Source organism: Rhea americana, unplaced genomic scaffold (assembly GCF_003343005.1).
Source record: "Rhea americana isolate MKP2758 unplaced genomic scaffold, rheAme1 scaffold_85, whole genome shotgun sequence".
NCBI lineage: Eukaryota > Metazoa > Chordata > Aves > Rheiformes > Rheidae > Rhea > Rhea americana.
Genome location: NW_028187034.1, coordinates 1545642 through 1568620, shown reverse-complemented (window position 1 = coordinate 1568620; position 22979 = coordinate 1545642). Strand labels below are relative to the sequence as shown.

The window sequence follows — 22979 nt, the reverse complement described above, 5'->3', positions numbered from 1 at the left end:
TGCAGTTGCTCAGGCAAAAGAGCCCATTAAAACTTGCCACATGGATAGAGACACCGAGTCTCCCTCCAGCGCCGAGGGGCACTCCCCCCTTGGAGGCTTGGTGAAGAAARGAGCTGTCTGCCCTCCCTCTCCTCCTCCATCACATGCTGCTGTTGCCACTGTGTCCTCTGGCTTGTGTAGACATTTCAAGCTGAGATCAGAGCGCTATTCTCTGTCTCTGCAGGCATTGCATGTTCAAGACAGCTCAGTCTGAACAGACAAGCCAGGTGAAAGACAGGAGCTGTTGTCTCCAGGCCTCATCATGGTGGGATTTGCTGTGTGCTGAAGCCAAGGTCAGCTGTGATTTGAATTCTGAGCTGCAGCCTGACGCTGGTCATACAGGAGGTTGAACATTGTTTGTTTTCKTATTGAGGGTACCATCAGCTCCTAGTGTGCTACAAATCAAGAGCAGCTTTATCAGCTCTCCCCAGGGCCTGCATGCTCTCGAGAGGAGATGGAAGTAGTGTGTCCCAGCACGAACGGCTTCACCTTACAACCCTGCTAGCTGATAGTATCGGCTCTCAGCAGCGTGGCCTCCAAGCACGTTAGCAGCTCAGCTGCTTGGGCGCCTGTGAGCTGGAAGAGGAGGGCTAGCTCTGGCTTGCCAGAGAGCCCCTTGCTGTGCCTTTACACTGGATCACCAACTCACCGCACTGATCCTTTGCCTGCAACACCCCTTGCTTCTTCATCCCATCACTGTACAGAAAGGACACCCAACGAGGACTTGCAGTGATGGTTAACTTATTGCAAGTGGCACTGTTTCATGCCTGAGGGGTATGTCAGTCTGAAACTAGCTGCAACCTCTATCTTTTTTTCCATCAGTGTTAAATTTAGTTTAGATGTTCCCAGTGATRTTTTACCCAAGTATCTGAAGTTCTCTCTATTGGGAAATAGACAGGCTTTTGCCTGTCTCGTTGGTGAGTATGGGATTCAGGCCTGGCCCTCTTGCATACTTTACTTCACTCCATGACTTTTCTGTTTTACACCCATGGAGTTGAGCAGTAGAGTCCCCTCCATGACGTGGGGCAGGGGACAGCTGCACAGTTGCATGACTGTGACTGGAACTAGGTGAGAGGCTATGTTTGTTAAAAGAAGAACGATAGAAGTGCACAGTGGAGTGATTTGGGATTGGATTTAGCAGGTTATATTATTTCCAACATAACACTTTCAGGAAGTATCTTGGAGCAGGAACAGATCTCTTGTTAATGGTATTTGCAGATACCGCTAAAAATCTGAGAAGTAGCACACAGGGACCAAAGGCTGTTCAGAATATGAGCAAAAAATAAGATAATCACATGTAATCTACTATTTCAAAACATGAGAGGCACAAGAGAGAAGCAAAGAAACTGAATGACGATGACATAGGGCCAAGACAAACATCTGCAGCAAGGTAGGGCAGCAAAGAGGTGTAGTGTGACCGTAATAGGCAGAGACAGTACCAGATAGTGGTCCTCAACTTAGGCTGGCACAGCCAAACCAAGGAGAGAGAGATGTGTGGCTAGAAAGAAAACTGAACTCTTCCTTACAGAAGAAGATGTGATTTTTTTTCAGACAGTCAGTTCACTGGCTGGTGACTTGGCGATGTGGTAAGTGTCTGGAAAGCACAGAAGAACCTGGATGCCAACCTGGAAAAGGGAGGATATGACCCAAGGAGTTGCCACTAAGAGTGGTGGGACAAAAGATACTGTTTCACTTAAAAGTCAGGAAGAGCATGAGGCCTGCGGGACTGGACTGAGGTTCTTGAAGTTGCCTTCTGGGATCTAGGCACACAGCTCGCTGTTACACCAATGCGTATGTGTCTTAGCCCAGGAAAGCTCTTCTTCCCTCAATGAGACTGCCGGGCATGGGACATTTACAGCAGAATGGGCTGTTCACATGGTCTGGCTGTAGACGGCTGGCTTAGGGGCACTCTCTGCTCAATGCAGAGAGAAACGGGGCCCGCTGGGGGGATTCGGGGCCCCAGTTAGGGACCCTGAGGTGAGCCTGGAGATGCATGGAGCATTGGGAAATGGCCTGATGGAGGGCTCTCCTGCACAACTCAGGCCTTGCTGCTCTTGAGGCTTTTCTGGCTGGCTCTGAGGGCAGCTGTGTTGCACCATCGCTCTGGGATAGAGCTGCTGGGGTGGGTTCAATACTCTAGGTTCTGTGGGGTGCTTTGTGGAGGGCTCCCAAGCATGGCTCTGGTGGGAGGTGAAAGAGTTAATGGCTGACCTGTCAGCTGCTAAGCCATGTATGAAAAAGCAGGCTGGTGAGTAACCSTGCTGCAGATCCCATGGCAGGAATTAGGTATGTTATGTGGAGCCTCTGCATACTTGCTCCAGCTCAACCCTGGCTGGAAAGCTGGTGCCACGCAGTTACTGGCCGGGGGAATGAGCTGGGCATCTAATAGGAGGTGGGGGCTGATAAACCTTTGCTCTTTCCTCATCAGACGCTCATAGGAACCAAGGACAAATGTATACCAGGAGACTGACCTCCTTCACCATCTACATAGAGGTGATTTTCCCAGGTCAGGGCTCAGATGTGCCATCAAGACTATGGGCAGGAGGCATTTGCTCCCCACATGATGCCGGCTGGAGCGAATAAACAGACGCCTTCTGTTCCCAAGCTGCCAGTCCCATGCTTATAAAAGCTGCATATGTTTTCTTCAAAATGAATTAAATATGAGTAGAACTAGTGACAAAAATAATAATAATCCGTGTCTGTCTAGGACTCTCCAAAGCTTTCCACAAACTCCATTTGTGAGTGGCCGAATGAAAGTGAAAACTAGATCATCTCTGATTAGTCTCTTATTTGCACCCTCCCCTGCACTTGCTCTCTTTTAAATAGATTTATTCCTGGTCATTACCAGTTCAGACACAGAAGAGGTTATTGCTTCATTCTCTCTGAGGTGGATTTGATTTTAAGTCCCATGAGGAATATTATGTCACCAAACTATTTCCTTTTTATAATAGAATAAAGCAAGGGTTTAGGAGAGGAGACACGCAGTGCGACAGAGCCTGTGACTGGAGGGCATCTCAGCAAGCCAAAACAGCCAGCTTGACAGAAAGCCCCTTCAACCTCATCCTTGCTAAAACCACATTGGAGATCTCAGGAAAGAAGTCAGGAGGCAGCGTGACAAATTCCTCAGATGAGCCGCAGGAAAATCCTAATGTATCACTGTGCTGTGGATACATCACATGACGCTCAGAAGCGCCTAGTGCACGGCTGGGAACGGGCAGCRTGATGGAAAGCCTCACATGACGCTCAGGAGGGCCTGAGGGCTTTTTGCAGGGCTGAGCCTATGGCAGAGAGGCAGCRACGGACCGGGCATCTCTCGCCTTTGCCATGATCAGATCCCACAGTTCAGTGAGAGAAAACGAGGTCTTTTGTGGCAGGTTGCAGCCTTTTGTTCTATATTTTTCTTGCCATAGCAAATCCTTGCACACTTGTGACAGCAAGCACAGGCCCTTTGAGAAACAGAGATGGGAGAACACTGCACCTCTCCTGGTCTCCTTCCTGAGGGCTCCAGCGTTGGTTCATTTTTCCCATGTCTTTCAGCTACTGTGCTAGCATACCGTCAGGCAAGGAAGCGGGGTATGGATGGGRCAGCCTCGTACCTGGGGAAGGGCTGGTAAGGAGCAGAGAGACTCCTTTATAGGAGCACTTCTTCCACTGGAGAGCACAGCCCTAGGGAACTGCCGCCTGAGTCTTAATAAAGGTCTCTGCTTGTAAAACTCCTCCRACAGTGATGTGAATCCAGAGCAACAGAAACAGAGTTCTGCCAGCCATGAAAGCTGACAGGAGTATAGAGGTAGGCTCCCCCAGTTTTATTAACAGGGTACCAGAAAAACACCAAGTTTTCTAGGTCTATTGGCAGGTGTATGTGGAGTGGGGGGAGAAATAAGAGGAGAATATGTGGAGCAAAGACTTTGCAGAGCAAGCCAGCCCTGTAATGTGGGCAATGTACAGGGTCTGAAGCAGTTTGAGCTGTGTCCCCTTGCGCCAGGGAGCTCCAGGAAGCTCTCAAAGATTAAATGGCATCAGTGTTGTGCCGGAACAGAGACCAGCCCTGGGTGATACAGTTKAACTCAAAGCCCTGACAGGCATGTCTAATGAAACCCTCTGTCTTTGTCAGCTGTGCAGATTGCTTGGCTTTGCACTTGGAGTCTTCAGCAAAAACAAAAATCTAGAAAAATAATTGCAAAAACCTATGTTGATGCAGTATTTAAGGAGCAGTSAAGTCAAGAAAAGCAGGGTCCCAGCAGCAATGCTGACTCAGCCAGATCTCCTCTAGAATATATTACTGCTTATGCCATAAATGTGTACCTTCAAACAGGTTGCACACCTGGCCAATTGAAGTTGCTTGTGAAGACTTAAGAAAACCCTGTCAGGCTAAAATTCTAGCTACTTTAAATCCTGTTTACTTACTTAAACAGACTACCTGAAGAAATGATGCCACTGAGGTGCATGAAGCTGTGGATGACTATCTGGTTTTCATGACTGAGCATAAGAGAGCAGTTGATTACATCTCCCTACAGAATGGGAGAATAGTTTGCAATGAAAGCACTGTGCTGCAGTGGGGAATATGAGGATTCAGTGCTTTGTGCTTGTTTTCTGTAAGTCTTTTGACAAATCACGTAACTTTTGTGCATCTCAATGTATTTTGTACATCTCAAAATACTCTGCCATCTTCCCCTCTTACCTCATCTTTGCAGCCGTACATGCATTTTGAGCCATTTGCCTAGTTGCTATACACAAGGCCTTGTGAAATGGGGATTTGCTGTACAAAATGGGAGTATTTCTATACTACAAGTARCATGCAGCAGTAATGCATAGAGGAAACAGGGTTGTATCAGTGCTGCTGATGGTCAGTGTGTCTTTGTAAGTGATGAAGTTGTGATGGGAACTGAAGCATACATGGTTCATCCTTGCAGACTTTGGGGATTTTTGTTTATAATCCATACAGACATTCATACTGTACCTGCTGCCTGAGTTATCCTTGTACAGACATGGATTGCAAAATCAAGGAAATACAAAATTCTTGATCTTTCTATGATGACTTGCTAAGTTAGTGATCTTCCACCCACCCCCTTACTGACAAGAAATAATTGCTGTGGTTTAGGTGTGCAACATGCTTTTTTTCTGAGGGCTCCAAGATCTTTCATAAGCTTTCATAATTATCACTTTTCTAAAAAAATGGTTTTGCTGTGCAATTGCAGTAACTTCTGGGTACATTGGTATCACTGAGATAAAACAAGCAAACTGCAGCAGCAACTGCTTGTTCTGCTGTCCAACTCTGGTTGTTGCTTTGAAACTTCTGGTTTTCTTCTGCCAGTTCTTGCTCGTTCTGTTTTTATCCAGTCCAGCTGAATTCTTCAGTGCACTGATGATCCTAGTGGTGTCCTGCTGTGAGGGGCCCTCTTGTGAAGGCAGTGGCAGGCTGACACAGGGAGCAAGGCCTCCCCCCACCACTAACCTTTCCCTCTCTGGAGCACCAGGGAATGGTGTATGGATTATGAATACCAGAGCAGATATCTGTAGTGAGAAAAACACGGAGAGAAAGAGACATTGCTTAGACAACYATGTTGTGTTCTATACTAATGGCAGACAGTACTTTGGCACGGCTATTTTAGGATGCAGCTGATAAGCATTTGCAGTGACTTGTTATACTCACAAATGAGAATACCCCTAATGAAATCTCCTCAGAAAACTACTAAGACTGTCTTAAACAGATGCTTGACAGTAAGTCTTATCTTAGGTACCTTCAGGCTGGGAAACAATTTTTACTGTGTCACTCTTTATAAGAAAGAAGTTGTAGCATCTTTTCTGACAAAAGCTGGAGAAAGGAAGTTCGACTTGCCACCTCTGCTTGAAATTTTAATGAGACTGAGATGTCCCTGTGGTCCTATGACTCTGAACTTGATCTTTACAAAGTGCCAACATACATAAGTATAAAAGAACAAATGCAAAAAGGAATCACTCTGCTTCTTTCACTCCCAGGTCAAGGCTGTTCCAGGCCAGCAATAAACCCAAGCAGAGCAAAGATGTGTATCAGGATATGAGCAGAGAAAACAGAGGTGTCTCTGGGAAGAGACCATTAGAGAAGTTCATTCATCCCATAATTAGTAAGCAGAGATTCACCATACAGCTTGTTGAAAGTGTTGACCCAAGTCAGGGAATCAACATTATATCATTTTTGATTCCTGAAACAAAAAATGAATCCCAGATTACTCCTCTTTTGAGATTGTTTCTTGTCTTCCAAAGAGAAGGTACGTTTTTTTTGTCTAATGCTGTGGAAAACCAGGCACCCACTTTGTAATCCTGATATAAGGAGATTGATATTTCAGGTGACAGTGTCAGCTCTGGTAACAGCCTCACAGTCAGACTTCACTTCAAGGAGTTTGGCAGCTCTCCCTCAGGTTAGAGGAATACAGTGCTTGCTGCAAATTATCTGAGGCAGAGCTGTCAACACAGTCTGTAGTTAAGGTGTGCAACTCTTCTCATTAAAAGATCCTATATTTAATTGTGTGCAGTTTAGCTGGCCTTTTGAACCATTCAAACTGAAATTTTGAAGCCTAGATGTTTACTTCAAGCAGAAAGGTTTTTCATTTGCTCTTGTTTTTCACAATTTCATCCAAAAAGGTCCACTSCAAGAACAAGGAGGAAAAATAACTTGTTTTACTTCCATACTTAAAAGACTCTGGTAACCTTTCCAAGATACCATGCAGTCCCTGTGCTTAGGAGCATTGGCTTCCAGCTTTCTTAGTTTGCTCTAGCATGTCAAAAATATGTCCAATGTCAGCAACCCAAATGTGACCAAATTATGAGCCTTGGGGTGAAAAATAATATGAGTTTCAATCGATAACTTGTTAGAGTTTTGTAGCTGAAGCATGGTCTACATTGAGCATCTGTCTGACTGAAAGGGACTGTGAGTAAGCTTTTTCCTCTGGTTCTTGATGCCACAGGTCCATGTGACACCAATACTGAGATCAGGAAAACTATTGATCCTGTGTGCCCTCACTGCCTCTGTCCATGGCACCTAGTCAGCAAGGAGAAGGGAACTTCCTGAACGGAAAGTAGAGGGGACAAAAGCCTGACCAAGGCAAGGAGGGAGGATGGCATGGAAGGAATAGACTGGGATGAGGAGGGGTGAATGTAAAGAGAGACAGAACCTGGATGGGCAAGGAAACTAGGCCTGAAAGGTAAGAGCCAATGAGTGGGGATCAGTGCAGGGAAGAAGACTGAGACCAGGGTCTGCGCTGTGGATCTGAAGCCTCCAACCCCACTGCTGACAGATTATGTATCAGATTGGCACTTACCAACTAATTATTTATCCCTGTGTTTGCAAAGCAGCTTCTCTGCTTTCTCAGTTATCCAAGGAGCAGGGGAGGACATGACGAGCGGGTTAAGCAATACAGGAGGCCTTCTGACAGAGCAAATCCTTAGAGCTACTTCCACTCTCTGCACAAGACTTGGCCATCCCTTCTTTTTGTTTGCTGCTTCACTTCAGGGACTGGGAAGCGGTTACTGTACTCCCTGCTTTACGATGTGATAGGCTCCTGTTGCAGAGATAACTCCCATGCTAGCAGAGCGGCGTGGTGAAATCCTAGTCACAAGTATTTGGGCTCCACTCTTGAGGCCCCCTTGTCCGTCTACCTGGGGCCCTTGCAGGCAGCTGAGAGAATTGCTGCATGTCCTCAGGAGGGTTTCTCTGCATGTGTTTGGTGGCTCACTTTCCAGAAACCTGTTTGCAAATTTACACACGTCACCATCCAAAACTGCCAAGCAAAAGATTACTGTGAAAAGCAACTGTCTGGCACCACAGTTGCTGGAGTTGGACGGTCTGTATTTAACACATACTGTGCCTTCTGAGGTCTCAAGATACCCCTGTGAAGAAAAATCTGTACATGCCACTGTAATCTTCCTCTCTTTCCTCTGTGACTTTGAGCAGAAGCTGTGCTTGGGATATGAGGTTTATTTGAGTTGAAAGAAGGAGCTGCTGTAAATACCACTCTGCTTTGGTGAACCTGCTGTGTCAAAGACAGAAGGCTTTGTAGCAGGAGACAAAGGCTAAGTCAGTGCATGAAGATTAAACTGATAACTGTGGATTATGGCTTTCTACCTGGACTTACCCTTAATTCTACCTGATTTAAAAGAACATACAGCTGTAGTGGCAGTGGCAGGTAGAGAAGAATCATGGGAGCTCTTCTTCTGCAACTTTGATCAGCTTGTGGTATTACCTACAAAGACAGTAAGTGCAAGAGTCAGAAGAGTAGCAAAAGCAGATTGTGCCAGTGAATGGGCAGGAAGGGAGGATTCACGGAGTAGAGAGGTGGATAAATGTGTTGAGCCAGCAAGCAAAACTGAATGGTCTCAGTGACCCAGTGCATAGGAGCAAACAGAGCAACTGCAATGTGAGTGGATGGGAAGAGAGAGAAGAGAATCTATCTGTCCCTTGTGCTTTCTGAGTGGATCCACTTTATTCACTTAGATTTTCTGAATGGCTGGAATAAGTGATAAAATCCATAAAAAGGCCCAACTTGAGGGGCAGCTGAACAATAGCACTGGACTAGGGAAGAAAGCCATGCAGAATCACCTATGCTAACCTGAACCAGCCAGAACTGACAGATGTTGCACATGCACTTGGCCTGCCAGGTGGATCCGGAGGGGTGGTGTTTGGCCCATGAAATCCATGGGGAAGGGTGGAGGTGTGTCAACACATGGATGAGTGGGCAGAATATGTCTGTGAACAGAAGGATAGATGGTTTTAGGTGCTTGGCAGATGCAAAATTAGGGGAGAAAGCAGATGTATGAAGTGCAGGGAGATGAGGAGAGAGAGAACCTTGCAGAATGGACCTGCAGAACAAGCGGAGTTATGGATTGTGGGAAGGTGAACAGGGAAAATAGAATAGTAATAGAATAGTAGTGGGATAGATAAAATTAATGAACAAATGTGTGGTAGGAACGATGAATTCCTAGAAGGAGAAAGAGTGGGTGGAAGAATAAATGCAGACTAAGAGGATTTCCGCTGCTTGGAGTCCTTGTACAGATAAACCTCTACCAAAACTGTATCCTAATTTACACTCCATATTGACTGCTGTGTGTCTGCAGGAAGCCGCCCTTACTCCAGACTGAGACTGTTTTACATCGGTTTAGATCAGAAGGATAAAAAGAATAAATTTAAAAGTGTCCTATTTTAAGTTAATCCTCAGAAATAAAATAAAACCATCTCCTCAGTAAATTCCTCATGGCTATAGTCCAAACAAGACAGTGGGACAGGAACTCTGCACAGCAGAGATGCCTATGATGGGCAGCCATCCTGTGCAGAGCTCTGCTCCTGCGTGCTAGTCCAGAGACTAGACTTGCCCTCATGTTTCTGCTGCCTCCCTCCCCACCAGGTGTTCTCCATCGTGGTGTTTGGCTCCATTGTCAATGAAGGGTATGTGAACCGCATGGACGAGTCACAAGAGCACTGCATTTTCAACCGCAATCGCAATGCTTGCAACTATGGCATTACTGTGGGTGTCCTCGCCTTCCTCAGCTGCCTTCTTTACCTGGCTCTGGATGCCTACTTTCCACAGATCAGCAGTGTCAAAGACCGCAAGAAGGCAGTTCTCTCAGACATCGGAGTCTCTGGTAAGCTTCCTGGCTAGATGGCATAGTGCCCTCTCCACCATGGGCTGGGGAGAGGGAAGGATCTTTTAGCACCTCACATACCAGGCTTCCTGCTAGCAGAGAGCTCTTTGGGCTCCTTACTCTGTCGGGCCTTCCCTTTCTCCTTTTCCTTGCACTTCTTCACATCCAAATTCTTCTTCTTGCCTTCTTTTTTATGGTGTCATTCTTCCTCTCTCCCCCTTCACCACTTCTCTCTTGCACGCTTTCTCTGAATGCCTTTCTTTCAGGGGCAGCTCTGCAGGCAGCTTCACTGTGGTCCAGGAGAGAGTTAGGGAGACCAAAGGCAGCTCTGTGTGGTGGGGCCAAATTTGTACACACACACTGCTGTCCTGCTGTTAAYGACAGACTGCCACAAACGTGACCTGCAAAAGAAAGAAGCATCTGGCTGATGCCTCTCCCCTGTTCTCTGTAGACACAGCTTAGAAGGAGCCCCTTAGGATCAGCTTGTCTTGTCTTCCTGTGTGCTTGTGCTTGCTAAGGCTGAGTGTGCATGTCTGGAGATGGTATGTTTTTCTTTTCCAGCTTCAGTATGAGTGTTTGAACCACATATATTTCAACACTAAATGATGAAGATTTCATGCAGGCTGACTAAATCATTCCTTTGCAGTCACTTGGCATTCCTTGTGCTGATAGTTGCRGAGGACCTTATTCAAACACTGAGTCCTATTCTAATTTACAGTCAAATTCTCTCCATCCCAGTAGTGTGTAGAAATGACAGACAGAGCATGTATGTGTATGCATGTGTAAGGCAAGTTGATAACATCATGATCGTGCTGTGATCCTGAATCACAGTCCTGCTTTATTACATCAATATAGTGAAACTTCTCCATTTCAAAATTCCCCTACAGTTCATCAAAGAAGCCACAAGTGGAGTCAGAGCAGGAACAGTTCTAGCATCTGAACTTGTTTAGGACTTCTTGCTTGGAAGTTTGTTCATGTTTAGCACATTTGCCCCCTCTCTGGCAGCCCTGTGTGTAGCTAATGGGATGCAAAGAGGGRAAGGAATAGGAACATGCTCCAAAGATGTGAGCACTTATTTTCATTACCACTTACAAATGTCCATTTTCCTCCCTGCCAGGCATGTGGTTACACCTGGGGGAGAGAGTTCAGTCTCACTCCTCCCCACCAGATGCCAAACTGATTCCAAGCTCCTGCTCTCCCTGTCTTGACCTCTTTCACAGGGTGCTGTGATCCAAAGCCTGCAGGAAAACTGTGGTGCTCAGACCATGCTGTTCTGTCTTTGCCTACCAGTGCTTTTTCCTACCCTGTTTACTATTGTAGAGTGTTACCCATCTTTCGGAAAAGGTGTAAAACTGAGATGCTATTAATAAACTATTCAGGATGTTAATGATCTCTCAGCACCTCTCTTCAATATAAGGGCCTTAACTCTGCTAGTCTGAGCAAAGTCTAGTCACTGTGCAATTGCAGTCTGGCTGCTTCCCACCCTTCGGCAGTTCGCTTGGAAGAAATTGCTCTTCACTTGTCCTTGCAGGACAGAGTTGTGAAGCAGTTGCTGTTTCAGAGAGCCCAAGTGATCTCTCCTGTACTGGAAGCCCTTCAGACTCCCTCCCAGCAAGTCCAGTGACCAGTCCAAAGACAAGCAAATGAAAACTTCTGATACTAACACTGCTGAGGTGCCTTCTGCAGACACCTATTGTCACCTTGACAACTTGGCCATCACCAGGGTTTAGAAAGGCTGCACAGTTTGGCCCAGTCTGTCGCACAGCAGAGAATCTTGCAGGATCGAAAGTTCAACAGAAATACAATGTATTTATAATCTGTTCACATTTATTTCTTGATCTCTCTCCTCTTCCTGTTTGGCATGATGGTGGTGGTCCTCCCAGCCTTTTGGGCATTCCTGTGGTTTGTGGGCTTCTGCTTTCTGACCAACCAGTGGCAACTTTCAAAAGAAGAGGACAACCCAATGAATGAGGGAGGGGATGCAGCCCGAGCAGCCATCACATTCTCGTTCTTCTCCATCTTTACTTGGGTGAGTAGAACAGTCATGATGTTGGATCAAGTGACCTCTGCAGTGTATTAGCTTTGGAGATAGCAGGTACCTACCTAGGACTCATTCCCTCTGAAATCCCAGTTCACATGGCTTCTGAGGTTAACTTGGGAACAAAGACTCCAATCCTTACTGGAAGAAGATGCTAGAGCATTAATAAGTATGACAGAAATGAGAATCCCATATCAGGAGTRTCCTTTACAAACCTCTAATATGACCTTGGACAAGCCACCATCCCCAAGCCACATTACCCCATGCATCAAAGAAGTTTAGCAGCACTGGCACCTCTCAGACACTAAAGATAGAAGGGTGCTCCAGGCCTGGGGCTGTATCCATCTCTCTTCCCTGCTTTGCTCTCATTAAGTGACATGTCACCAGCAGCCACAAGAGGCTGCAGTCTGTGTCCCTCACAGCTCTCACATCACAGTCTGTACCCATGATGGCTGCTCTGCTTCACTGAATCACTTAGGAAACTGAKGGTGGAATCTCTTCAGACTTCGTTTTCCCCAGCAATTCCTTGCCTAAGCAGACAATTTCATCCCTGCCCCCAAAGCCCTAGTTCTGAGTGAGTTTTGTCTGTCGTTGTAAGAGAGAGCCAAACAGAACAGCATTTTAGGTCAGTCTCCTTGTGAGTGCCTTGGCTGCATCCGTTCAAGGAGGTATTTTGTCAACCCTCCACATACAGACTCCTGCAAAAGAGCCTGTATGTCAGAGCTAAAGTGTAATTCCCCATGTTAGAGTTCATTGTGTAATTCCCTGTGGCTTTATCTTCTCCCTGCAGGTGATGTTTTGGGGTGGTTATGCCCAGAAAGGAAGGGTGCTGTCACAAAACAAAGCTGTCACAGAGGGAAAGGGGCTGCCAGGGGTTGTGAGAGCTATGCAGCCAGCACCTTCACCAACATGATGGTGGGGACAAGGGACAGAAACAAGTATGTCCCCCTCCGAGCTGCGTCCTGAACTCTGAGTGCTGCTGAAGGCCCCTGGCAAAGAGCAGTGCTCCTCAGGCTGCGGCAAAAAAGTGTCACAGTAGTCAAGGCTTTTGAAGGGGTCCCCCAGGACTCTCTTTTCAAAGGAATGCTCTCAACAGAATGCCATTACCTATCGTGATCCTCTCCTGTGCAKGGGCTGCAGGTGGCTGAATGACAGCCTTTCCTCCAGTTCCTTTTTTTTTGATTTTTTTTTTTCAGTCAAATGCACTGGTTTGCTCTTTCATACTGATTCTCCTCCCTGCACCCCTCTCTCTCCTCACAGGGCTCCCTCACGTTTCTGGCTTTCCGGAGACTCAGAGACATTACTTTTCAGGAAGAATACAACACGCTTTTCCCTAACTCCCCATCCTTGCTGCCTTAACTACCCACACTCATGGGGGAGCTTGGGGGAAGGAGCTGCAGATGGAGGAGGTCACTGAGCACAGACATTTCCAACTCCCTGAGCATGGGTGTCAGTATGGCATCACTGCAGGGTGAAATGGGCCTTTGAATAGGAATGGGCCAGGCCGTCCACTGAATGAGTAGTTTCCCACTGGGAGTTGGAACTGGCAACTTCTCCTACTCTTCTGCTCCCCCTTTTTCCCCTCACCTGCACCCTAACTAATCCTGAGTAACACTGTTGTGCCTTTCTCTCAGTGACTGATCAGACCTAATATTTCAGCCAGGAGACACCATCTACTTCCACCAGTACATCTTTTCCATTTCCTCCCACCCCTCATTCTCGCCAGACCTCTCCTGCAGGGCAGGGTTAACCTGCTAGACTGCTCACTTCTATCAGGGATGCTCTGGGAAGAGGAGCCATGCCTGCTGGGGTGTGTGATGCTAAAAACTCTGCCAAGCCGCTCTCAATTCACCAAAGAGCAGTCTGCCTCCAGAGCCTGAGGCAGGAGGCAGCAGCATGCTTGTTAACCACCTCAGTATGGGAAATAGCTGCCTTCCCTCCCTTCTCTTTTCTCAAGGTCCATGTTGCCTTCTGCAGATGTTGGCAGGTTAACTGCAGAAAAAGAATTATTGGGGGAAACCACTATCTCACTACTGCAGGTCAAATCTTGTTCTCCTTCCTGGCCTCTGAGGGCTTCAGGTGAAATGGCTCATATATCCAGCCCAGTAGATGAACCTCCTGAGGTGGACCTGAGGCAGAATGCCTCCCCAGGGACAGGAGATTCTTAACTGGATATCCACAGGCTGTCTGAGCCTCTGCAATCTGTGCCGTGTCAGTGAAACCCCATCACTGGGCAGGAGATGCCCGGCAGGCTACATGCAGCCAGCTGGAGTTACAGATATCCTAGTTTACCCACCTCTCTCTCCCAGTGGGCTCACGCTTTCTGAGGGACAATCTAAGTCTCCTTGCTCTCGTGTGTTTTACCGGTGAGCTTCTAGATGGGCTTCCAACACTAATCCATAACCACTACTAACCCTGCTTTTGTTTGTTTCTCTTTCTTGGTATGTTCCTCCMCCATCCCCTCTCCGCTTCCCATCTCTCTCCTGTATCTCCTCCCCTAAAGGTGGGCCAGGCATTCCTGGCATATCAACGTTTCCGTCTGGGTGCCGATTCGGCCCTCTTCTCCCAGGACTACATGGACCCAAGCCAGGACTCCGGCATGCCTTATGCTCCCTACACGAATGAGGAGGATGCTACAGATACGGTGGGGACGTACCAGCAGCCCCCTCCGGCAGATGCTTTTGACACCGAGACACAGGGGTACCAAACGCAGAACTACTGAGCCACCAATGCCCCTTCCCCTCCTCCCTTCCCTTCTGCCCCTTTCCCACTGCCGGCAAAAGGCCGAGGCACAAAACAGACACGTGCGTAGTGGCACAAGTGGTGGCTCTCAGCTATGCTCCAGCCTTCTGGGTCATCTGTTTTTATTGTTTTTTAAAAAGAAAAGCAAGCCCCATTACTTCTTTCTTATCCTGTCCTCAGAGTTACCCACCAGAACCAAGTTGTTCCAAATGTGTCACTGTGTTGCAACAAGAAGGGTCCCTGTTTCTCTTCTCTCCTTCCTCCCTCACTGCAGGAGTGAAGAATTTGGTTCATTCGCTTGGTGGACAGGAGAGAGGGATTATGGCACCAGCAGAGCAGAAGAAAAAGGCAGTAGAGGAGGAAAGGAAAAGGAAGGGGTAAGAGGAAACAGGGACCAAGAGGTTCCTAGGAGAGCTGGTGCTGCTAAAGGCTGAAGTAGATGTAGGAGCATCCAAATCGGGCCCAAGGCCTGGTTGCTCAGGGAGGGGAACATGAGGTGGCAAAAAGCGGAGAAGGCGTGAGAGTTAGCATGCAGGCATGCAAGGGTTGAGGGAGGGCTGTAGGTGGGTGGGGGAGTGGGAAAGGGTTCCCCACGCAGGCGTGCAAAGACAAAGGTGCTTTTCTCTCCCACACTGATGCACACAGGTGAGGGAGGGATGCTTTATTTTTAGAGAATTTGGGGAGGAATGGTACTGAGCAAGGGGGAAGAAGGGGAGGGAGCACAGAGAGAGAAAGTGGGAAGGGAAGGAGGAAGATTTGCAGGTACAGATAAAAACCACATACGCATCTGCAGATTTGAAGAGAAGCCTGACTTGACAGAGTAAAGTAGAGGGACAGTGTTATGAGAGTCACTCTGTCCCCATGTCCTTTTGGATTGAGTTTTGGATTGAGCTGGTTGTGTTTTTCCCCTCATCTGTATGTCCTAATTGCTACTCTTCTCAGATTAGCACTGTTTAGTGAGGCAGGACAGGGGAGCTGTGCTGAGTCCCTGGCCCCCAAGGTGCAGGCTCTCAGGGAGGAAGGATGGAGGAGGTGTGCTCCTAGGAAGTCCGTGTCCCCAGCTAGGCTGTTTGAGAGAGTCTAATCAGGAGAAGAGGAGAGCTTTTCCATTCACCTTGGGCAGGAGAGGGAGGAGAAAAAAGCTAGTCTTCCTCATGCCCTTCTGAATCCTCCTTTCCTCTGCTACCAGACTCTAAAGCTTCTCACTGACACCATCTTTATAATATGCAGGAATGGAGCAGGATTCCCCCAGCAGAAATACGGCTGCTATGATGGCCAGCCTGTGTCTGGCTGTTACACAGGGGTGTAAGCAAGTAGTAAAGGGTCCTGTGCCTTCCCAGCTGAGCTCTGTGCTTTGCTTCCCACTCAAATGAGGAGGAAGTCTTAGTGTGCAGTTCAGCAAAGTGAGCTGAAATAGGAGGATGTGCTCTGTCCTTACAAAGTTGGTTGGGGCCAGGCTGACCTGTCTGAAAATTTGCCCTACTATACCTTACATAGTGCTCCTTCTGCAGCATCTGAAATCCTGGTTGTCTTTAAAGCCTCACCTAGGTGGCAGTAGTGACTGCCAGACCTCATATGGATGCTCTTCCACACTCCTGATGATTTTGTTTCAAGTAGAGATGCTGCTGTGGAAGCACACTATTTATTCCAGGATAGAAGTAATGTTTATTCTAGAAAACAGTGTCCCTAAAGAAGGGAAATAATTCACCAATAGCCACTGGGACAATTTTCCCCAGCACAGACAACTCTCAGAGCACAAGAAGCTGAACTGCAAGGCTGGGTATGTCTTGCAGCAGTGAGGAGCTCCATTCCCCAGGCTGCCAGCCTGGTCCAAGTAACACTGGCCTGAGTGACAGAGATCAGGAGCAGACCCCAAACTCATAGGTGCTTCCCCTGTGCGTTCAACCTATTCCCTGTAGTACCTTCAAGAGTCAGGAGGAGGGGACACATGTCTGGCCTGAGGTTGTGTGAACATCTTGTCTGGAGGCCACTGAGTCCTGTTTCATTAGGATTCCCATTAGGACAGCATAAAACATCCAGGTTACCAGTCCTTCCGCTCCTTCTAGTGTTACTTTTCTCCAGCTCTCCCACCATGACAGGGAAGGGGTAGAAAACCGAGGGTTGCAGGCCCCAAAGGGAGGGCAATTTTCTCCATTGTACCTAGGCACAATTTCTACGTGCTGTTTTGAGCTTTTAAGGGCTGCTAGACTTGACTGCAGGGTGAGGGAGAAACATGGCAAGGGCTAAGACATTGCTTGCAGACTCTTTCTGTGGGTAGCCCTCCCCATGGTTTGTTATCCCTTGTTTGTGGTTAACCACTAGTAAAGGAGGAGAGAGACCAGTAGGCTTGATTGAAGCACAAGAAGGAACTTGGTACATCCCTTGCTCTGTGGCTCTGAAAACAGTACTGTAAATAGGAAGGGTATTTTTCAGAAGGAAGCCCCTTAGGCTTCTTTTTCTGTGGGACCAGTCTGATATTTAGGCTTAGTAGGGGGTTGCTTTATTGAGAGATTTGTCATGACTGTGGCTGTGGGGGGAGCTGCCTCCAGCCCATCTCTTCCACCAGGGAAGGGCACAGAAAGAAAAATGAGGTGGAGAAGGAGAAAAACTAGTGTACTCGCCCAGACTCATTTGTATCATCCTTCATGCTTTCATTTTGGGTGATGTCAGAAAGGAAGAACCAAGAAGAGGAGGAAACTATAAATAACCAACCCTCAGCACAAAAATGCACTGTACTTCCCAGGAGGAACTGCCCATCACTTGTACCCCTCATCAGGAGGGACTGGGCCTATGAGGAGGAGGTATGGGCCAGACCTGGGGAAGTCTCACCTAGAGGTCTGCTTTAGGGTGTAGCATGGGACAGTCTAATCTGTCCCTTCTCCCATTAGAGCTGCATTAGTGGCTAAACATCCTTTGGGGCTGACAGCTGAGGAAGCTTTTCTGCATTCTCTTTGGTTTGCTTCTCTCATGTAACTGATGGACTCTGGCAGGCCTGAGGTGGAAATGGGCCTCTCCCTCAGAACAGACCTGTCAGTGGGAGGTGAGCCAGATGGCTTCATCCTGGGTTACTGCCTGCCTCTCTGTCSCTTTCTTTCTCATTTTAAGTTGCAGAACAGGGACTGGTGTGGCAGGGGACGCTTTATAATAGTACATACTTAAGCAATTTTTGCTTTTGCTCGTAGGAGAAGGCATACTCTCCTCAGGTTAACTTCCTTTCAGCCTTTGCCAGGGCAGCCTGGTGAYGACAGACCTGGGGGTAGGATTCATTTTGTTTGTATGTAGCTCTTTAAAATGAAGGTTCCCATGGCATAGGTTGGCTCTGCAGCTGATGAGAGATACAGCCTGTCCAAGGGGTTGGTTAGCCTGTGAGCCTGAGGCACTTCTGTTAAGGTGCTGCCTATTTCTGAGGGCTGTAGGTAAAGCCTGGGTAGCTGGCTAAGACATGTCCCTTTTAYGTCTTAAACATGGGTGAGATCAGTCCCACTCTAAGGAGCAGAAGATCAGAAGGAAGGCCATATAAGCAAAATGATACAAAGGCTTTCTGCCTCCTCTGCCATTTGTCTGGATTAGAGAGGATTATGTTGCTGAGTCACATGCCATCCTCTGTTGTGAGCACAGGTCCCTTGATGTCCCCTTGTCTTGTGAAACTCCTAAGTAAAGGACTGTTTTATGGAAGTTAGGGCTGTGAAGGGCAAAGAGGTGATGAAACTTTGCCCCACCTATCACTTTGGTTTCCTGATGGGTATTGAGGAACAAGGTTCCCCTGTCCCGCACACATCCCCGCCATGCTGTTTGTCACCTCATTGTACACCCTTCCCATCCACATTATTCTTGCCAGTTCCCTCAGGGGAGGAGGGCATCTTTGGTCCCACATCTTGCAACCTCCTAAGCACTTAGGAGGACCTGGGAAGGCAGCGTTGAGGGATGATTCCCATAGAAGGTTCCACTCCGGTCTCCAGAGTGCACACAAGGCATGGAGTCCAGTGAGGCCACCTCATGCAGCAAGTTCAAACCATTCGTCCAGACAACTTTGGTACTTCTGTGGCATCTCTAACACCATCTGGGCTGCCCTGCCCTTCCTCCTGCAGCATTACTGCCTGTGTATAGTATATATATTATATAAATATATATTTAAAAAGATGTATAATATAAAGCTATACATATATACGTATATACGATGACTCATGGATGGCCTGCTGCATACAGGATCCCCAGAGTGGACTTGTCTAAGCCCGAGTGTCCCTTCTCCCCTCCTYCCCCTCTGACCCTCAGCCCATCCGTTCCAAACTCCAACTACAGCGAACCGTGCCACCTTGGCACCTGTGTTTACAATGTCCTATATATTTGTGGTTAACAAAGTGAAGGTGGTAACTACTGGTGTCTCAATAAAGTTATGACATTCAAAATAACCAAACGATATAAAAAATGGATCTTCTTCTTTGTGAAAGGGTGGCTTTTTTAGCCTAGTTTGCTTGGCAAGGCTCACCAAAGGCAGGCCAGGCTGGCCCGTTGGTTTATGTCTGATGATAGACAGGACTTGCCTGGTAACTTGTTGGTTACTGTTAACCCATGGCTCAGGACTGTGGTACCAGAGCACTCATTTTCACCCTGATGTCTCAGTCCCTTGGTCATACTGCCTATAGGTTCACGTGCATCCAGGCACTGTTCTGGCGCAGGATGAAGCACTGCCTTGCAAGGGAAGCAGAAATGTAGAGCAGCGAAGGGGTACTGTGGGGCTGCCATGGCCTGCAGTGGGGTCACACCCATCTGGCCCAGAGGGTCCTGGGGTCCCACAGTCTGGGTATCATCTGGGGCACCTCAAGCAAAGAACTAGATCACCCACACCAACGCATCTCCTGGTGACAGTGCAGATGGCACCCAAGGTAGTAAGTTCTACAGGTTCAGTGAAAATCAGTGGCTGAATGGACAAGAGAGACCTAAATAATGGCCCTTATTGAGAGAGACATTTCAAGAAGAGCTAACAGTTCCTTCTTGTGCTTGGCTTATGTTTCAAACCATCCACCCTGTCAAGCGTCTCTTACGTAACCAGCAGGAAAACAAGGGAAGGAGCTGGAAGTACCATGTGAGGGGTTGGGGAGGGAAGTCGGCTCAGCTGTGAAAGGGATAMGGTCTTAGGAGATATTGATGGGGAACATACAGGAATAAAAGATAAAAACCTATATGAAGGTAAACATCAGTAGCTTTACACCAAGGGAAGAAGATGGGTATATTACTTTGATGTGTCTTTACCTGTATTCACCTGTGTGTGAGTATTGCTCGGATGTCTAGCAGAGTACACATTTTCAAAACATAACAAAATACTGAGAAATCAGAGCTCTCGGGACACTAGAGATAGTGAGTTTTAGTGCTAAATACCCTATCATTAAAATGAATCTCATTTAACTTGCTGTGCAATAAAAAGAAAATGTCATGTCAAAATGTCACCCCCTCCAGTGCTTAGGTAAAGCTTTCCTCTCATACCCTTCTAATATGCCCATCATCTGATTACCTGAGCATAGCATGTGCCTATGCTTGTGCAGCTTGGGGGCAATAAGCAGAGCAACATGATAGTGAACCGTTTGTATCCAGTCCCCTAAATTTTCTCTGCTCATGCATACACAAGTGGGCACATGCATGCGCATGCACACACACACACACACACTTTCCCTCCTGAGTTTCCTAGCTTCCTTTCACATATGACTACATCCAGAAATGTTGCTATACCTACCTGTCCTTTGATCAGTCTTTGTTTTGAAAAAGCAAAGATTTGCTTGTGCTTGTGGGTTCTCTTATATTGTGCTGTGGCAGCGCTGAGGAAATATCCTACCCACAGAAAGAAAAATGTCTGTGTTGGCAAATGTAAGAGTTAAAAACTCGTGAGACAGAATGTTGCCAAAAACAAGCATTTAAGATGAAAAACGCTCCAACATTATGAGTTTATCTGTTTCTTCTAATTATTTGAAATCTCTTTAATTGCTTTCTCATATTTCAAGTTCTTACAAAACATGTTTTGAAGCTTTTCCCTGCAGCCATGACATCTAGAAACACAATTCTGATACAAAGTTAAAAAAAATGAAATGTTCACATAATCCCAGGGCTCCAGGAGCTGAGGCTTTGTTTAGTGTATTGTGGAACTCAGTAAAATCGTATGCATCAGCACAACTGTAACACTCCGTTTCCCTCCTCCAAAGAAAAATGAACTGACTCACAGCTCTTTACTAAATCAATTTTACAGTGATATTGGCTTGCTTGCTCTTATCTTTGGGCATCAGCCCTCCCTCACCATACCCCTTTTCCTGGCTGTAGCTATTCCACTTTGGCCCTCCATCTGCCTGGAAGGTGCTGGAGGAAGGAAGCTGCTGTCTTCTCTACCTCCAGCTCCCTTCCTTCCTTAATGGTTGTTCCCTCTATTGCTCCATCTCTATTTCTTCGCCCTTCCAGCCTGCCTGGAAGTAGGCCTACAGAGGAACCAGGATCATTACAGCACCTGGGCCTGTGGGAAGCTGCAGGTTGAAGCTGGCAGAGAGAGTTGGGGAGAGCCTGGGAGGAGCTGTGTGATGCTTGTGATACCACCCCTTCTACCATTGCTCTCTATAATAAACTCTGCTGTAGGAACAGAGCAAGTGCAGCAAGCTGGCTATGCCTGAGTGACCCTTCTCTGTATCATCACCTGCAAGCCTTGCCAAAAATTATCACTTTTTCTCCCAGCCCCAGCCTCCATCATCAGCAAAACAGGACAGAAAACAATCTCCCTAAATCAATCTCACCTCTGACCAGAAGAGAGGAAACTAAATGATGTGGTGGCTCTTGATAGTAATCCTGTAATTGCTTCTCAATGTGTAAAGTTTATGAGTGCCTACAACAGCACCTTGCAGGGGCTGTCCTACTGACATTGTGCTCCTCTAGAGCATGCTGTTTAACAGGGAATATCTTTTATCTACTGGTGCAGCAAAGTGACCGTGCTTCCTTTTCTGCAGAGAAATCATTTGTAAAAACAGGAAGGCAGTAGTACAGCTTGGCACCAGAAATGCTATGTATGTAATTTCTAGCACTGGGAACAGAGAAGCAATGAGAAAAAAATAAATACAAAGAGAGAGAGGAATGAGAAATATGGGAGTTTTAAACTGACATGAGAGAGGGAGCTGTGTTTTAAAATGAAATTTTTTGTGTATGGATGTGGTTGGATGCCCAATATCCTGTATTTTGGGGGAGATTTTGGCTGTCTCATACAGCATGGTAATTTTTGAAAGGATTTACTAAAGGTAAGAAGTATAAATAAAGCAAGAGGAAAAATAAGCTTGATCAATACGACCAATAAAAACTCTGTTGGTGCAGTACTTCATTTTGCAAGTGCTGCATAAAGCTATTGGTCTCTGTGAACAGTTACTTATGAAGCAGCACAAAAGCATCAGCAACACTTTCCTTTGGAAGACTGCAAAATACTGGACAAGTATCCATGTAGCACCGCAAGCAGCCCTGTTTGGTAAGTCTTATCATGCACTTTTTGCAGAGCAAGTAGTTAAGTGCCTTGCTCAGGTTTAAAGTAGAGACTCAGTGCCAGAGCCTCAGTAATATCCAGCTAGAATCTGGCACAAGTATTTTCATCGTGTAAAAATGTTTTGCACTAGAAGGTCTGTGTTGCAGTCCAAAGGGGAAGGAAAAAGATAAGCCAGAATGACAATAATCAGTAAGTAAGAATTGAAGCCAGACTCATTTGAATTAGGAATAGGGCACACTTTTAAATGCAAGAGGTGACTAATCATTATACAAAGAAGGAAAAATGGCAGCTTTTCTATCTATCTTCAAAAAAATTGTTTTCCTCTCTGGGATCAAGTTCTGTGCGYGCTCTCTCTCTCTCTTTCACACACACATAGACCTCACTCTTGTTAGTCTCAGTAGGAGTCATTTATGCACATGAGAAGATAAAAATGACTCCTAAATTCTCAGTCCTGCAATTGCGATACACCCTGCAAGGTCTCTGAGCACATCCAAAGCCTTGCTGATTTCACTGGTGCTCTGTGCAAGGACAGGGTCTGCCCATGTTCATCAAGGTGCATGACTGCAGTCCTGAATGTCATTAAATAAGCATTAGCTTTTGCTGCAGCACTGAAAAAAAAGTGACATTGTATTTTAAAGCAGATAAGTTGTCTGTTGCTTTTTAACTACAAACACAGTGCTGTTCTACACAGGTTTCTGCAGCACCATGAGCTATATGGATAAGAAAACAAATCTTTATTAGTTCTAAATCCATTATTCCTAATTTTAATTTTAAAACAGACACAAGCCCCATTCCTATAATTGTACCCACTCACAGCTTTACAACTGTTCAAATGACATCAGCAAAACCAAGCTTACACATAAAGCTAAACATGTGGAAGCTTGTTTGTAGACTGAGGTTTTAGATTTAGCATTTTCTTCCATCTTCGGACAATATAACCTTTAAAAAAGTAATTTTGCCTGTGTATCCATGTCTGCTTGAATGGCTGAAAGTTTGTGTCTTGCACAATAGGAAAGGATATGAACTCTGTATATTTGGAAGAAAGAG

The 22979-nt window shown here is 46.6% G+C and overlaps 1 protein-coding gene across 2 annotated transcripts; it reads left to right on the top strand.

The window, feature by feature from the left end:
- Positions 1-215: 215 nt before the first annotated feature.
- SYNGR1 (synaptogyrin 1) lies at positions 216-18848 on the top strand. Of its 2 annotated transcripts, none has more exons than XM_085323557.1 (4): positions 216-332; positions 9417-9654; positions 11538-11683; positions 14196-18848. In XM_085323557.1, exons 1-4 carry the CDS (start codon positions 231-233, stop codon positions 14412-14414), a joined length of 705 nt encoding a protein of 234 aa, XP_085179683.1. In that variant the 5' UTR covers positions 216-230; the 3' UTR covers positions 14415-18848. The 2 variants fall into 2 exon arrangements, with proteins under 2 accessions (XP_085179683.1, XP_085179685.1); XM_085323559.1 differs by having other exon boundaries at positions 12953-14288.
- Positions 18849-22979: the final 4131 nt, after the last annotated feature.